At 35.8% G+C, this 17,932-nt stretch overlaps 1 protein-coding gene across 1 annotated transcript; it reads left to right on the top strand.

The window, feature by feature from the left end:
• Positions 1-4,722: 4,722 nt before the first annotated feature.
• On the top strand, positions 4,723-17,425 carry LOC117322990 (U11/U12 small nuclear ribonucleoprotein 48 kDa protein-like). Its single transcript, XM_033877962.1, has 7 exons — positions 4,723-4,856; positions 5,225-5,341; positions 7,574-7,643; positions 8,088-8,141; positions 9,402-9,587; positions 14,390-14,520; positions 14,921-17,425. Exons 1-7 carry the CDS (start codon positions 4,734-4,736, stop codon positions 15,419-15,421), a joined length of 1,182 nt encoding a protein of 393 aa, XP_033733853.1. The 5' UTR covers positions 4,723-4,733; the 3' UTR covers positions 15,422-17,425.
• Positions 17,426-17,932: the final 507 nt, after the last annotated feature.

The raw sequence follows: 17,932 nt of genomic DNA, 5'->3' as shown, positions 1-17,932 counted from the left end.
GTATTTTAGTATTCTAATAAAATATTGTGTGAATAATGGCGGGAACCAGGATTATGATATTGGACCAGTAGTGTGTAGAGGTGAAGCACTACCATATTCGTTCAAATGAATGACATTGACGCCCTCTTCAAGGTCACGATGAGTTGTATTAAAACTTTCAAAACTGCTTATTTTCGGTGACCAGGAGGCCCATAGCATTGGGCCAGTAATATGTTTGCATGACGTTTCTCTGAAGATCACTAGAATACAAGTTCATGAGATTTCGTGACAACAACCTTCAAAATTTGAAGTGGTTAAACCAACCAATGAAGCTTTGCGATGTGACATGCCCAACTAAATCCCCTGCTGCGCATGTCTCTAAATAATGATAAGATTAATTCGGTGCATTTTAAGAAATGAAAGTGACGAATGTTGTATGCATGTATTACATTAACTGTACATGTTCTACTAGGATGCATGGTTGATGCCTATTTAGCAATGTCAATGGGACTGTTCACCATTTAATAAGAGCGGAGGCTGCTGTAACATGTTATATAACTAATTTATTCATCATCTGACAATGTTCCCAATGTAGCATTCACAGTACAGTCTAAACTCATAGCAGATATATATGCAAAGTTTCAATAAATCCTTTCAGTAATTCTTCAGAAATAGCAACAAAATTTGATATGTCGAAATTCAAAATGACTGCTGGTACTGGTACCATATTTGATATATCCGACCAGGCTCTGTATCATTGCACGATTAACCAATGCAAGCTCGATATTGAACAAATCCTAAAGGTTTAAACACAGGGAGAATTAGAGATTTTTTTCAGGATGTAAAACTGCTTATCCTTAAAGGCAGAGAGCATGGATGCTGCCATGTTGAAAGAATCCGTTATCAGTGGGCTAAAACAATTTGTGAATGTGTGTCATTTGAGAATTAGTTACAGTCTACATGTACATGTATTTGGACCTTCCCTAGTGTGTATATAGCATTTCAATGCACAACGGGGAAGTCAGTCATTTTTGCCAATTTTTTTTATCTAGCCCCCCCCCCCCCCCAAGAAAAAAAACGTCTCAAAATGTGCTATACACACTAGGGAAGGGTCCAAATACATGTAGACTGTAACTAATTCTCAAGTTCTTGTGGGTTTAAATACTGAGATCACATCGGTACAATTTTACCTGTGTAGATCTTGAGAAAAGATAATCACGATTGTGTTCGGAACTATTTTATAACTTACAATACTTCAGTATCAAATAATGATATAAAATCTCACTCATCATGTTTATTGCATAATTCTAATTACATGTATGTAAGTAAGTTGATGGCAATACTCTCATGCCACCATTTGTACTTAAATATTTTGATATTGTTCGAAATTTCTCGCGAAAAATAATCGTTTAGTTTTCTTTAGATAAGAACTAATATGAAGAAGTATGATTTTATTAATTTTATTAGAGATACTAATTGCGCCACATAATAAAATATGTAGATTTATACTCTGTTTGTTTACTGGGTTTATCGCCCCGTGAACAGACTGGGTCATTTTGTGGCGGGGTCGCCTTTGTGATTACCTCACTGAACAACATGTGGGAGGCCCGTCGCAGTAATTCAGGTAAAGTGTATTGACCAAGGACACAACCACGGCAGAACAGACCGGTCCGTTTCTCAGCCTTTCCGAGAAACACAAACCACGAGAGTATGGGGAGCGTCGAACCACATTCCTCGGATCTTCGCCTTGAGATACGGTGGCTGGCCTCTATAAAAGACTACGACCCCTAAATCATATTTGTACCAAGAGAAAGCGGATCATCAGAAGAAAATGTGATGTATTTTCAAGTTAATTGTACCATAATCAAGCAAATCGGTTGTATATTTAGCATGATTTAAAGGACTGGCATTATCTAGTAATCGTCGTAAAATAATATAGATTTTGGACTACCAGCAATAAACATTTCTGAAATTGATATGTTGCAAATACTATGTTAAGTTTAGATTTAACTCTAGCAATTGAATTAGAGTTTCTTGTATAGAGTCGTCAAGTGAGTTCAGTAAATCATAGCAGAGATAAAAAAAATTGTTATTATAACCATTGGTACAGTAAATATTCTTTAATTTCTTAATATGAATAATTAAAGTTGATGAAACGTTGAATGATGTTATGCATACTTGCTAATGGTTTAGAACATAGTTTGAATGTAGTTTTTTTTATTAAGTCTTCTAGTGTTTAATGCTTCTAATTGTGTTTCTGAATAATGTATTTGGTGAGATTTACCTCTTGAGACTTCTTAACCCTGGTAATATTCTTATCGCTTCTAATTGAACATATTCCTGTAAGTGTGATTTATTTTTAGAACTGTTATTCCAAAGTATATCGGAATATTATGATATTGGTCTAATATATGATACACGAAATGTATATACATGTATGTATACATAGACTCAGTGAAACCACTCAAATAATTTCCCTTTATACTGTGACCAGGGGCTAAGTACAATACAAGTACTAAGTACAATGTAACGGAGCGCATGATCAAATAAACTTAAATCACTGTCTCCGCTAGGGATCGAACCCGGGCCCTCTTACGCTCAACCGATCGAGCTAAGAGCGGTACCAGGGTTGCAATACTATATTTTCTATAGTTTATAAAAAGACCTAAATGTCACACTCGAAAACAATGTGCAAGTGTTTTTACCTTTGTCTAAGTAAGAGCTAATTGTGTCGTAAATACATTTTGTGACTACAAGTTAGAAGTAGAAGTTACTGCGATAGATTTCTAGTTTGTTTAGATCACTAATTTCTCCTTGACCTTTATAAAGAGTATTGGCATTGTCTTAATATATATCTGAAAGCTCGACTCTAGATAGTGCAACTTAATATATGATATATCAGTGGTGTTCAAAAGCTTGATGTCATTTATCTTTTCTCGAATTATTGTGTCCCGGTCCTCATTGAGTAATTATGTAATTCTTTGTAGATAGTATCCCACTCAGCTTAATGAAAATCATAAATTATAATTAGGCCTATACATTTCTTTTCTTATAAGACATGTTTTTTTTTTTTTTTTTTTTTATCATGAGCAGAGACGTATGCGTCTCTGGCATGAGTTAGTATTGGACAACGAGTGTATAAATAATATGTTGATACATAGAATAGGAATGTCTTGGGGTTTTTTCTAATTTCTATCAAAGTGTTAATTAATTGTAGCACAATTTTACACAAACTCCTCCCTCTTCTTATGAACATATTATTTTATTAAATTATATGATTTGACAGAAACCTACATTGTGTGTAGAGTTTATCATTATTGGAATTCTGTCAACAGGCAGATCTATTGGGAGTGGCACATATTCCCAACCACTGTCTTTCAAAGTTTGGTGGTTCTTAACTGCATTGCTTTATAATAAGTCACTGGCCAATCAGAATAGGCGTTACTTCACGCTTACGGAAGTACACTTTCACAGTTCCCCGGATGATGATGAACGACAACAAACAAACACCGGTGTGTAGGCATACATGTGCTGACCGAAGAGAAAGGTAGCAGAATGTTATAACCAGTTAATTATGTAGAAATACATGAATATATAGAGCGAAACATGTTGTTCTGAAGTCGTAGAAACATTATGACGTGCAGCATTAATCAACTCATACTGCACAAAGATAATGCTTTTGAGCGCGACCAGTTTTGACGGATACTTCAGCTGCCATTACTTGGGGGTGGGGGTGGGATTGGTTGTAGCGACTAGCATAAGTTACATATACAGAAATAATTCCATAGCGTTTCAAAGTTTGTAATCTAATTATACGAACTGTATGTATATATTGGGGGCATACAAAACCTGTAACTTACAAAATGGCGGGTCAACAGTGTGATATTTTGACCAGCATAAATTGAGGGTCTATACAACCGGCATAGAACACCAATATGGAACTAAATGGGTGTTTTGGGGTAAATACATTTCTCATGTATTTGCAATATAAGGAAGATGTTATGTCATGCCCCAATTTTATTTTATCTGCACAAAAATCTTAGCAATGCCAAATGGTGTTGGAGAATTCCACGTTTTCATATAGTAATGCGCTCTGGTCCTACACAAGACATGGTGTCAGGGCCAGAGTAAACTCGGGCTAGTCATAGCAGTGTACTATACTTCAGCTAACTAAATGTCTCTGCCTATTTTTTTGGTTTAACGTATTTTTTTGGTTTAACGTTATCCTCTGTCATTGTTGGAGTAAGAACAGTGTAACCAATAGGATGGACATAGTGCAAAATGACCAGACAGGGACTCCAACCCACGCATGAAATCCGAAATGCAGACCAACACCCTTACCAATACTTGCATAGCTCCCAGCTGGTCATCACACGAGACTGCAGGTTGCTCTAGATATAGATTAGTCAGAGTTTCCTCTGGCACCAGACATGGTGTCAGGGCCAGAGGAAACTCGGGCTAGATCTAGATCTGAAGTAAACAACATTCTCATAATATTTTGTCAATAAAAAATCAACATGTATTTAGATATATAGATATAGATTTCTTTTCAAGACTTTAGTATAATAAAATAAGGTCAAATCAAGTTTGATTTTATGTCGGCACACATTGAAACAATATACATGTAGCATTAGCTATAGCTTACTGAACTATTTGACATTTGTTCTGTCACAATCGGTCAAATTGTTGTACAATGTTTGAGATCAGCTGATTTTTGCAGGATGTAAAACTGGTTATCCTTAAAGGCGGAGAGCATGGATGCTGCTATCAAGAAAGAATCCTTTATCAGTGGGCTAAAACAATTTGTGGATGTGTGTCAAAATGACCTCAACAACATTCTTCAGGGTATAGGATGGACAGCAGAGAATATTTTGGAGGTACATAGATAACCATCCTGATCATGAGTCGGGGGAAATTCTACCATTCTGACTGATATAATTATGATCTCCTGTGTAGAGATTAAAAAAACCAACCTTATTGCAATAAATGATAACTTAGATTTAACCTCTGCTGTGACAGTGATTTTTGCATTATAGATAATTTTATCCTTCTATATTTCTTTGTGATTGCTGCTAAGATTTTCAGAACCTACATTTGAAATTTCTTTTTATATCTTTTACTAATTAATTAATTTTGAAAATGATGTCTGGGAAAAGAAAAAAAAAAGTCATTTTATTTTGTTGTAATTACATAAATGTTGTATTACATGTAATCAGTTATATTGTTTGTATTTATTTGTGCACAGCATGACAATCGAGGTCTTTGTCCACATGACAGTAACCATGTGATGCCAGCTGCCAGTCTAGACAAACATGCAGCCATATGTCCGCTGTTGAAGAAAGGCTACACAAAGGAGGAAGCAGTAAGCATCATTTAGACTAAACAAGCTCACCAATGTCATAATGTACACTATATACATGTGATGACCAAGCTCACCAATGTCATAATGTACACTATATACATGTGATGACCAAGCTCACCAATATCATAGTGTACACTATATACATGTAATGACCAAGCTCACCAATGGCATAATGTACACTATATACATGCAATGACCAAGCTCACCAATGGCATAATGTACACTATATACATGTGATGACCAAGCTCACCAATGTCATAATGTACACTATATACATGTGATGACCAAGCTCACCAATGTCATAATGTACACTATATACATGTGATGACCAAGCTCACCAATATCATAGTGTACACTATATACATGTAATGACCAAGCTCACCAATGGCATAATGTCCACTATATACAGTCAAACTTGTAATAGCGGACACCTGTCCATAACGGACACTTCCAGGAATCCCCAATGAAAATCACTATATAAATATCATGTATATAGCCGACACCTTCCTAATGCGGACAGCGGACACTTATTTTTGCCCGTAAAGTTGTTAAAAATTCTGTATAACGGACATGTGAAACCATAGCCGTGTTGATATTTGTGTGTAAAACGTTTCTAAATAACAAGTAAAGCCTTAATTACTCAACTCCCCTGGCAGCAATGCTAACTTAAGAAGCCACTTCATCAGTCACTAATTGTCCTGTTACCTGTAAGTTGCTGTAACAATGGGCAGTAATTACAAGAGAGTGACCGATCACCATCGGCAGAGGTGTTTGTTTACTCAACCGGTGACAGCTAAGCTTAGCCATTCAACCATAGCCTAGACAACAAGAATGGTCAGGGGGTAATTAAATCATTATCAAGACCAACAAAAGAGGGACAAAGCAATAGTTATGTCTGTCATAATTGTTTTACTTACAAAATCCACCGTATGCAAATCTGACAGGGCAGGCACATGGTTGTCAGCCGCAATTTTCTCACACTCGGAACTCCTCGGAATATGACTACGTAACCTATTAAGAACAGCCGAAGAGTTCCGAGTGTCTTTGTATACACTACACTAATTTACTGAACCAGAAAACGGTATTTATTAAATTAAATCCCTACATGGATTTCAGAAAATATGTCTCAAAATAAATGCTTAGGGATTATAATTATCAGAGGAAAATGCACTTTCATTTATAAAGAGTTAATGTTGTAACAGAAAAGATATTTCAAAATATTGAGGATTAATGAAAATTGTTTTACTATGATAAGAATTACCTTTACATTTTTGACTATGTTGAGTATTTGTCTGAATAGATATTCAGTATAGTATGATATTGTGAAGATTGGTTTAAAAACTATAGGCTTAATATAAATTATTAAAAATATCAACTTCAATTTTTGTGTCAGATGAATGATTGAAAATTAATTAAGCATTTATCTTTAATTATTTGTCTTTTATTCATTTGTTTAAGTGTTTAAATATAATAAATCAGGAGACATATAGTGTACTATAAACAGACTTTGGTTTGTTTCTTCGTTTATAAGGGACATAACTCGTTGAACCTCTATATAAAGGACACCTCTCTATAAAGGACACTTTTGTCTTGTCCCTTAGGTGTCCTTTATAGACAGGTTTGACTGTACATGTAATGACCAAGCTCACCAATGTCATAATGTACACTATATACATGTGATGACCAAGCTTACCAATATCATAATGTACACTATATACATGTGATGACCAAGCTCACCAATGTCATAATGTACAATTACACTATATACATGTGATGACCAAGCTCACCAATGTCATAATGTACACTATATACATGTGATGACCAAGCTCACCAATGTCATAATGTACACTATATACATGCAATGACCAAGCTCACCAATGGCATAATGTACACTGCATGTGATGCCCAAGCTCACTTGTATACACCTTAAGTTCATAAAGCTCACCAGTATACACCTTAGACTGATAAAGCTCACCAGCGTATACCTTACTCTTAACTGACTTGCTAATGTATTTTACATTGATGGAGCTTACAAGTTATAGTTGGCATGGTTCAGGATTTTCAAGTTGTAAATAATTATTTGGTAAAGAGTGATAAAATGGGTCATTTTCAAGTAAAAATTTGTTTTGAAATTAATGAGGAAAACTTTGTTTGTGAATTTTAATCCCTGACCAAATGAATATATGTGCTGTGACAGTGTTTGTATTTTTACATCTTTTTATATATAATTAGATTCAACAGAGAGAAAGTAGCCGATTTTTCTATGAAGGCCAGGAAGCCAGTGTGCCAACCGTGAAAATTGGTTAGTATAATTCACACAAAATGTTAGGGTTTCTGTCTCTATTGCATTGTGCCTAATGGTGATAGATAATTCAACCATCCTAATTCCCAGTTGCTAATCTACCTACCTTCATTTCAAGTAGATAATCCGACCACCTTTAATTTTAGTAGATAATCCAGCCTCCTTCATTCTCAGTAGAAAATCAAGTCATCTTCATTCCCAGTAGATAGTCCAGCCACCTTCATTTCCAGTAGATAATCCAGTCACCCCAATTCCCAGTAGATAATCCAGCCACCTTCATTCCCAGTAGATAATTCAGCCACCTTCATTCCCAGTAGATAATCCGACCACCTTTAATTTCAGTAGATAATCGAGCCACCTTCATTCCCAATAGATGATCAAGTAACTATTTTTCCTCAGTAGAAAATCCAACTATGAGTAAAGTATCACTTGTTTTTATTTCAGACCAGGAACTGACAAACAAGATTCTCTGGGATCATCATGTGAAGAACCGATCAAGTAAGATAGTATTGCTATAGTGAAGTTGATGTATAGTGCTTTACATACCGACTATATGTATGTATATTTGTAGGTAAACACTGCAGCAGTAATATTAGGTATGAAACTAAGCTTGATTAGTGTTGGGGAAATCACTGTCCTCAATGACATGAAATGCACTAGAATTTTAGAATGATCGTAATGCTAATATGGCAAAAACATGTACAGGATGAACATGTTATGTACATGTATGTTATTTCCTGATTTCCTGTGAATGACTAAACGTTCTTTATCACAATTTTAAGAGAAGTACTAGATTAGTTTTGAAATCAGAATGGCCACCTCTTAGCCTGTACAGTATATTAAAGATAAAAAAAAATATCTACCTACTCTTTCATTTCCAAACACACTCTTTGTTCAAACCATTGGAACAGACTCTTAGTTTAAATATGTGGCGAACAAATTCAACAGTAACAGTTACTGTTAAAAGGCGAATTATATTTTGTGTTAAAAAGAAAATTGTGTAATCTGCACTGAAAAAAATAAAGCATTGTGAATCTTGTAAGCTCTCTTATTCAGTTTTAAATAGGGTGTTGAAAAATATGGCCACAAACTTGATTTGATTCTGTATACACCCAGGGTGTGAAAAGTTATTTTTAGATAATACTTAGTCCAGGGGATAGCTACTGTGTATTGGTATACCCCTGATGTCAGCCTCGGCCATAGACAGCTGGGTTAAGGTTTTTATAAAACAGTGTTGTGTCATAAGTAATGAGGATACAGCTTAGGCAAGACCTTTTCATTGATACTACATTTGCAGACCTGCTGACCTTGATTGTGACCTTTGACCTACTTCAAATTTAAGAATCTTGTAACCTTGGCCACAGTATGTTTACCATGTGATGGGGCTTTCATATTTGACATGTTCCATGTCACAAAATCTTTCTTTTGGTACTTCATTTGCGGACCTGCTGACCTTAATTATGAACTTCTGAATTTCTTTCCACTCGTCAAGCAACGATAACACTTGTCTTGTTAAAATTTGCTCTATACTGACAACTATGGCAAAGATCGTTGGTGAAAAATTATATTCATTCCTAAAACTAAGTGAAAAAAAGATTTGATAATTTGTAACAAATTGATACCTTAACAAACTTTTAGTAAATACATCAGATTACTAAGAAATTTCATTTTTTGTACCATTGAGACAATAGAGACAATAGAGAAAGTTGATTATTCAGAATAGTTGAACAATATTTTAAAGTTGGTGTCTTTTTGTAGTATTTTATGGCCAGAAAGATGAATGTTTGACGAGAGACAATCAAGAGGTTCGACTGACTGCCTCAGAAAGAGCCGCCATTTACGAACATGTTGTGTCGAAAGCAAAGGAGGAGCGTGAATTCATGCCACTTGATGATGAATTTCTCACTATGAATCTGGAAGAATTTGTCAAGAAAAAAATAACAGGTATGCATTGTAAGAGTTGGAAGTAGCTATTTGTGGCTATGACAGTTTAGAGTCCAAATAATGATATTTGGTTTGTTTTTGTTTAACGTCCTATTAACAGCCAGGGTCATTTAAGGACGTGCCAGGTTTTGGAGGTGGAGGAAAGCCGGAGTACCCGGAGAAAAAACCACCGGCCTACGGTCAGTACCTGGCAACTGCCCCACGTAGGTTTCGAACTCGCAACCCAGTGGTGGAGGGCTAGTGATAAAGTGTCGGTACACCTTAACCACTCGGCCACCGCGGCCCCTCCGAATAATGATAATGAATTTGAATGAAGATTTAGCATCGCTGGGGGTTTATCTCTCTAAACCTCTGGAATATACTGTGGATAAAAAAAGAGTCTAGTTTGAAAATTTAATGTGCATTAAATGAATCTCATAGTCACCATACCATTTAATTTACTGGCTTTGAACTTCACTGCTACTCCTCTGTAATCGTGGTCTGTGGTCCATACACACCCACCCCACGCATGCATATCGTACGCATGGGAGGCTGTCCTCAAATGACCTTAGCTGTTGATAGGACGTTAAACAAATAAAACCAAACCAAAGCATGGTCCATTATTCGTCCTTCTGTCGGTCATTTGTCTGTAAACTATCCCTGTTATCACTAAGTAGAGAAAAGATAAGTATCTCATAGGACCAATTGAAGATCCAATGGCGGATGCCAAGATCCCGGGGCTGTGATCTCAATCTTGTTTCAGACACCAATCATTTGCCATGACATATTCCAAGGGTCCAGAGAGCAAAAGTGAAAGTAACCCCTGCTTGAGCAACAATGGTGTTATCAGTGAAATTTTTATATTCCTTTAAGGTAGACCGACCCTTCTGTGACGTCACAGACATGAGTCCGGCGATCCGGCAATCCGGCGTCCGGCAATCCGGGCCCTTGATTATGTTCACGAATAGTTACACCTGGTTTAATTTTCAAGTCAGCTGGGAGATAAATGTTTAGGCCTACAGCACGATGCAGTCAAGAGGTGAAGGGGTCAGGTTTGTAAAACTAAAAGACTAGATAAGGCTTATGCTTTCAATGAAGTGAGAACATAAATTAAAGATGGTCCATTGAAAACAAGGACAGCGCCGATGTATCACATAATGTGCCAATGTGTGACGACCATATAACGTTAGTTACAGTCTCGGCGGAGACAATTTATATCAAGTCAGGAAGAGGTTAGCACATCTCCAATTTATGGCAATGTAGAACAAGAGGACACTTCATGGCGCACGGGCCGACGCATATTGGAGTTGGGGACTTTGGCCGATGCTCTAAAAGCATGTGCACTTTGCGGCAACCAACAATTACTTCATTATGTACTCCATCTGTCAGATTGTATATTGTTAGGGGAACGTAAGTTCGGCCTTGCGCACTTTACATGTGATATATTGTTATTCAGAATGCGAGGTAGTCAACCATATTCCAACCGCGGGTAGACACAGATCAGAAAAAGGAGGAAATGCATGGGACGTAAACACAAAACTTGCAACATGCATTGATGGTATAAAAGATCTATATAAACTCTCACGAAATTTACGTTGACATTCGACAATTTTTCAAAAACCTAAAACCCGTGAAATTGATGTAGATGTTAAGAGCCTTTTTACTCATATTCTGGATATATTATAAATATTGTATTTAATTAACTGTAGGCCTATAAAACACGTTTCTTGTGATCGGTCTAGGCTGGAGATTTCACTCCATGGGGAGCTCTCTACAAGGTTCGAGCAGTTTTATAAATAGATCATAACAAAAACGGATGACGGATTGACAATCACAAATTCGGACCCTTTAAAGAGGCATGTCCGTGAATGAGTTGTAACGAGTTGCATAAATGCAAAAAATACATAAACAAAAACCATCAAAAGGCCAACTCTAGTAATTTCTACATCACTACCATGTCAGCAAATTGCGGCGCCCGGGTGTTAAACTCAAGAGCGTCTTGTTGCCACAGGTGTAGAATACGGATCCAATAAGACTTGACAATGTCAAAATATATAATTTCGATAAACTGTGAAAATTACAGTCATTTCAATCGCGGATTTTGCTGTATATGTTGCATAATTCGTGGATTGCGGCATAATTTGGTCATACCCGCCTACAATGTGGGCGAATTAGCAAAAAATGAGAGGTGTTTTTTTTCTGTCAGTTATCCTTGCAAGTTATAGCCAATTTATCATTTTGTTCCGTGGTCGGGTTATTTTCCTTGAAGGACATCATTATCACATCAAAAAAGAGAAAAAATATCCCAACCGTTCTTCCGATCTCGTCTTCGGCGTTCATTTTCTATAGAAATTATCGTTGCCCGGTGTAAAATTCATCGATGCCCAGGTGTAAGCACCGGCGTCCGGTCAGTACGATTGAACCGGCCGGTGAGTAAAGCCTGGGGTCGCGGTTCGATGACGGTGGAGGCACACTACTTGCTTTTCTGTTACATCGGTTGACCATTCCAAGTGCAAGCTATATGAAAATGAGAGGATTCGTTGGGGATAAAACCTGGGTTAATGTGTGTCCGGAGCGAACTCGTTTGAAAAGTGAGGAATAGTGAAGCAGGTTTTAATTGTAAATAGGGTACATAGTGATTTCAGGTGGGGGAATTTCCATTAAGTCAGTCGGTAGAGCGACGGAGCAGTAAGCAGAGGGTCGCGGGTTTAACCCCTTGTGGAGGCACTAAATTCGCTTTCCTGTTATATATATCATGAAAATATTGTTGTATCGTCTGCCCTTTTACGTTGTAAGTAGCAAAGAAATATGGCAGTAGAATACTGATGCCTGCATTATTAAGTGCACGATCATTTGGAATCCAACAATGCAAAGTAAAGACAATGAAATTCACATCAGGACAACGATGGCCTGAGGCTATAGAAAACCTGGTCGGTCTATGTAAAATTTCTTAGTGTTGGCCCCAATGGCTATGAAAAGTTTGAGTCCTGACATACATTACAATTCATGTAAACAACATTCCAATATTTTCTGACAAATGATGATATGAAATCAGAGCTTAAAATAGAGTTGTTTTTTTAACCCATAATAGCGTGTTATTACTGGATGATGCAAGCGTTTGCGTGACAGTAATGCTACTTTTCAACAATATGTTTACAAAATGGGTCTATGGAAAAATGACTTGGGCTATGGGATTTCAATTTTCTGTAGACATACTGTCTAAGGAATTTTCATATATACTTTCATGTATAGATGTTTAGATGTAATACATAGTTTATGTTACAATGTGTTTACATGTTTAGATTTAGATTTTTTAAAAAGGGGGGTACAATCACCTATTATATTTCGGCCTAGTTTGTAGCATTTTTTGTGTGTCATTCTTTTAAATTAACCCCCCCCCCCCTGAAAAAAAGTATAAAATCTGAAAATGTGGTAGTATATACATGTTACGGTGAGTGATTACTGTCATAGCTGCGCTCTTCTAAGGCTTTGCCTTCATTCAAATTATATTATCGCATAGGTTGGAACGCTCGACACTCGAGCAACATTGTTTAGCGCTGCAAATGAAGCATATTCTGGCATTCTGTATCGCCGATACGCTTCGTTTGACATGGCGTATTAGAAGCAAGCGTCTGAAGGACCATTAGTGTAATGTTCTAATTTTCATCCGGAAAAGAGGAAAATATCCAGAAAATGTTAATTGCATTTGGGAAATCAAACAAATAAAAAAATTTTAAGAAAAAAAGAAAGTACCAATAACATAGATTACAATATAATTTATGGAAGAAAATGGTAAAGATTTAACCAAAAAAATCATCAATCTCAGATTCCAAAATAACTGCTCTAATTTGGTAATTTGAGCCATACTTGAAGCACAAGTTTTGGGGTACCAGCATGTAAACGGCCATGGTGTGAAAAGTAATATGGTGAGGTGTTATTTTTATTTTTTTTTCTTAAAGCATACATATGAAATTTTTAATTAAGCAAAAAAAGGGGGGTCATTTTTCTGTTCATTTTTTCAGGAAAAAAATAAACGTGTATTTTTTTAAACAATTTTTCACTAAAAATAACCGGCTTTTCGTATAAAAATAGCCATATTTTGTTAACCACCCAAAGAATCTTCTCTTTTTTTTGATAATTATGAATGATATTGCTCATACTGATGATATAAATAGGATATAAACTTCTTTTTATGCTTCAGGTGAATATTATCGGGGAAAGATAAAATCTACCAAAACCCTTAAAAATATGGGTTCAGCTATTAATTAATACGTATCATTATGTGGCCCTGGTAGTAAAACGAACATGGTGACATATGTTTTTTATGTGCTTTTTGTGATAAGAGCATAATTAACATTGAAATACAAATAAAATTAAGGAGATCTATCAGAGGAAACCCGAAGGGTCGGTCTACCTTAAGTGCATAAAATTGTTAGAAGTTTTAAAATCTTAATTTAGATATAGTTCTTAAATGCTTTTAATTATTCAAATTTTCAAGGATAGATAATATTCAGTTCATGATTCTGGTCAAACGTTTTTAATTCTTCAGCACAGCAAGATATGCTTTGTGTTATATATATTCATGTATATACGTATTGAAGAGGAATGCTGATATTGTCCCCTGGGTGTTCAAGGTTTCAACATACAATTTTTGGATGCCCCTAATAATTACTCAAATTCTTTTTTCCATATTATTTATTGTGAATGTGAATTTATCTTTCTCTGGGTTTGATCATCCAATTTCCATTCAGATAAAATGGAAAAAAACTTAAAAGCTGTTCTGAAAGAAAAAAAGAATTGCTTAAATCTTGATTTACATACAGGAAAGGATGGCTCCACTGGCAACAATCCGTCGAACTACTTAGAATACATCAAAACTGAACGAGACTATAAACGTCGTCGACAGACATACAGAGCCAAGAATGTCTACACTACAAAGAAATCCTATACTGAGGTAAGTATTATTCTTTCGTGGTGTAATTCATGAAATTCTCATTTTAAAAAGTTCTGAGGATGCACTCCGCATTTTCAGACAACAAATTACATAAATTATATTCTGAATTGCCTGACACAAAGAATGATCTCCAAGTTTTAGTGTCACAAATTGTTTATGTTAAAAGTGTACTTTTTTTAAGTTCAATTTATAAATAGGTCAAGAATAACTTGATTAATGCTACTTTGTGTTTGAATTAATATTTTTCCTCCTTTGCAAAAGGGAGTCTGATGAAAATACTCGATGGTGAAAAGCTACTGTAGCACATTGGAAATTTCAATACTTTATAGTAATTTAGAAGTTGTACAGCCTAAAATCTAAAAATGTTCTGAAGTGTTTCAATTACTCATTTGTTTTACAGGTTATAAGAGATGTTATAGAAAACCAGACAGATCTTTTTGCATCCTTCATGAATTTAGAAAGTCGAAGAAATACAGAAAAAGAAGACACGGAAGAAATCTCGAAAGGACAAAGCTCGGATCGAATTGGTGTTGAAACTGAGGAATTATTGATGGACAGAAAGAAAAATTATTCATCCTCAAGAGATAGATCTAGAGAAAGAAGTGTAGTTAGGTCTAAAGAAAGAAAGTTTGACAGATCAGGAGAACGAGAAAGTCGTCGGCAAAGGAATTCAGATTATATTGACAGTAGATCTGATGAGAGAATTAGGGAAAGGGGTGCTGAGCAATCTCTGGAAAGGGACAATTTAGGAGATATTGACCAACGAGATGAGGAAAGGGAAAAGGGGAGGAAAAGGTCAATGTCATTGTCAGAAGGCAGTGAGAGCGATACCAGCAAACGACACAAGAAACATCACAAGAAACATAAGCATAAACACAAACATAAACATAAGTCAAAATAGGTCAAATAAGGTCACAGTGTTATTCATCATAGTAGGTCACCTAAGGTCACAGTATCATACTTACAGTAGATCCTGTAAGGTCATAGAAAAATGATCAAAGCTACAAATTTATTGTAGGTTCCATACAGTCGAAGTAAAATACAAAAAGTAGATAAACAAGAAGGTCGTTAAAGGGTCACACGGTCATAGGATAGGGTCACAGAAAAATGGAATAAGCCAGGTGACATTTGGTCGCTGTCAAAGTGGATAAAATTCTGTTAATGGTTATTACGTACGGTCAAGTTGCACTAAAGTATATGCTGTATTTCATTTTTCATCTCTCTGTGCAGTATATTGGTCGGATTATATATCTCATTCATTTGCCATGTGATTACAATACTTAACATTTGTATCATGTTTGTTATTAGGGATTTACATCCTCGCAACAGCTAAGGTCGTAGGAGTGGTGTCTGGATGATAATTGAGGTCACTGACATACACTTATATATTGGTATCACACTGAAATGCCATTCATCGGCACAGGGACCTGACAAAAATTCACAATTCTTGTTCCCGTGCATTTCCGTCCGGACTGTGAGTTTTCCGGACTATCGGCGTCCGGATTATCGCGGGTCCACTGTATATATATATATATAAGAGCATGTTCTATCAGTCACATTACACAATGAGATAATATGAAATCGTGATGAACACATTCATTTTATACGATTGCACGATTTAATGTATTGTGACGAAACTGCATCCGAGGTATACTTCATGTATTGATAAGCGAATTTTTATTAAGCATATGAAAAAATGTAATTGCTGTAATTAAATATACACCAATATTATGTATTGCTACATGTATGCATATGCATGGAAGAAAATAAAAAAATTCCAAAACAAAAAAAAACTATCTACACTATTGACAATAGGGATACTGAATATACCTACCTAACTATCTACACTATTGACAACAGGGATTCTGAATACAACTACCTAAATATCTACACTATTGACAACAGGGATTCTGAATACAACTATCTACAATATTGACAACAAGAATACTGAATACAACTACCTAAATATCTACACTATTGACAACAGGAATTCTGAATACAACTACCTAAATATTTACACTATTGACAACAGGAATTCTGAATATACCTACATGTACCTAACTATCTACACTATTGACAACAGGAATTCTGAATACAACTACCTAACTATCTACACCATTGACAACAAGAATTCTGAATACAACTACCTTACTATCTACACTATTGACAACAGGAATTCTGAATACAACTACCTAACTATCTACACCATTGACAACAGGTATTCTGAATACAACTACCTAACTATCTACACCATTGACAACAGGAATTCTGAATACAACTACATAACTATCTACACCATTGACAACAAGAATTCTGAATACAACTATTTACACTATTGACAACAGGAATACTGAATACAACTACCTAACTATATACACTATTGACAACAGGAATTCTGAATACTACTACTTAACCTCTATGTATTACCCTTAGTACAATATAAAGTTCTGCTATAACATTGTAATACCACTCGGGCAGACAAGAATGAGTAGCAATTTATTTGGTGGTTATATGACCACTGCGCTACTATCTACACTATTGCCAACAGGAATTCCATTATCTACTAGCATGTGTGTATATCTTTAACTACACATACAGTTTGTCAGACTACTACTCCCAGTGCTCTCTTATGTATAAGGTTCAGAGCTTACAATATATTAGGAAGGGTATGAAGTTCATGGAATAGATTGGATTGGGAAGGGTTAAAGGTCCATAGCATACATTGTATGGGAAAGTGTATGAAGTCCACATGGTAATTATAAAGTTCATAGGGTACATTGTATTGGTAAGGGTAAGCAGTTCATCAGGATCATTGTATTGGGAAGTGTATGAATTTAATAGGGTACATTATATTGGTATTAGGAAAGGTGTACAGTTCATACAGGAAATTGTAATGGAAAGAGTATACAGACCAAAGGGTACATTGTATTGGGAAGGAACTGATTAAACCATAAGACATATGAAACATTATGGTGAAACATTATTAGATTAGGTTTTAAATACACATACATTTAGTGCATCAATATCTAATAATGATTCCCTAAAATATGTTACAACGGAACTGACCGTACAGAACGGACCTACAAACTATAGCGGGAGGCCTGGCAACATTCATAGTTAGCTTCATGTACTTGTATCAGGAAATAGCGTCGTTACTTTGGAAAATGTCAATGCTTCAGTACTTTCAGTACTTTGATTTCTCCTGGATGCATGTTGAGGGGTTATCTCCCTTCCTTTACCATATGGGGAAGACTTTAAAAATGAACTAATTGACACGTCATCCGGCGCACTATTTTAAGATGTCTCTTTCTAACATATTGTTTACAACAGATTTAACTTTGAAAACGCTTGCTTTCTTTGATAAATGTTTGCTTAGAAAGAAAAATAGTTTCGCTTTCCCCACCGAACCACG

Source organism: Pecten maximus, chromosome 3 (genome assembly GCF_902652985.1).
Source record: "Pecten maximus chromosome 3, xPecMax1.1, whole genome shotgun sequence".
Taxonomy (NCBI): Eukaryota; Metazoa; Mollusca; class Bivalvia; order Pectinida; family Pectinidae; genus Pecten; species Pecten maximus.
This window is presented reverse-complemented; position numbering and strand designations above follow the sequence as displayed.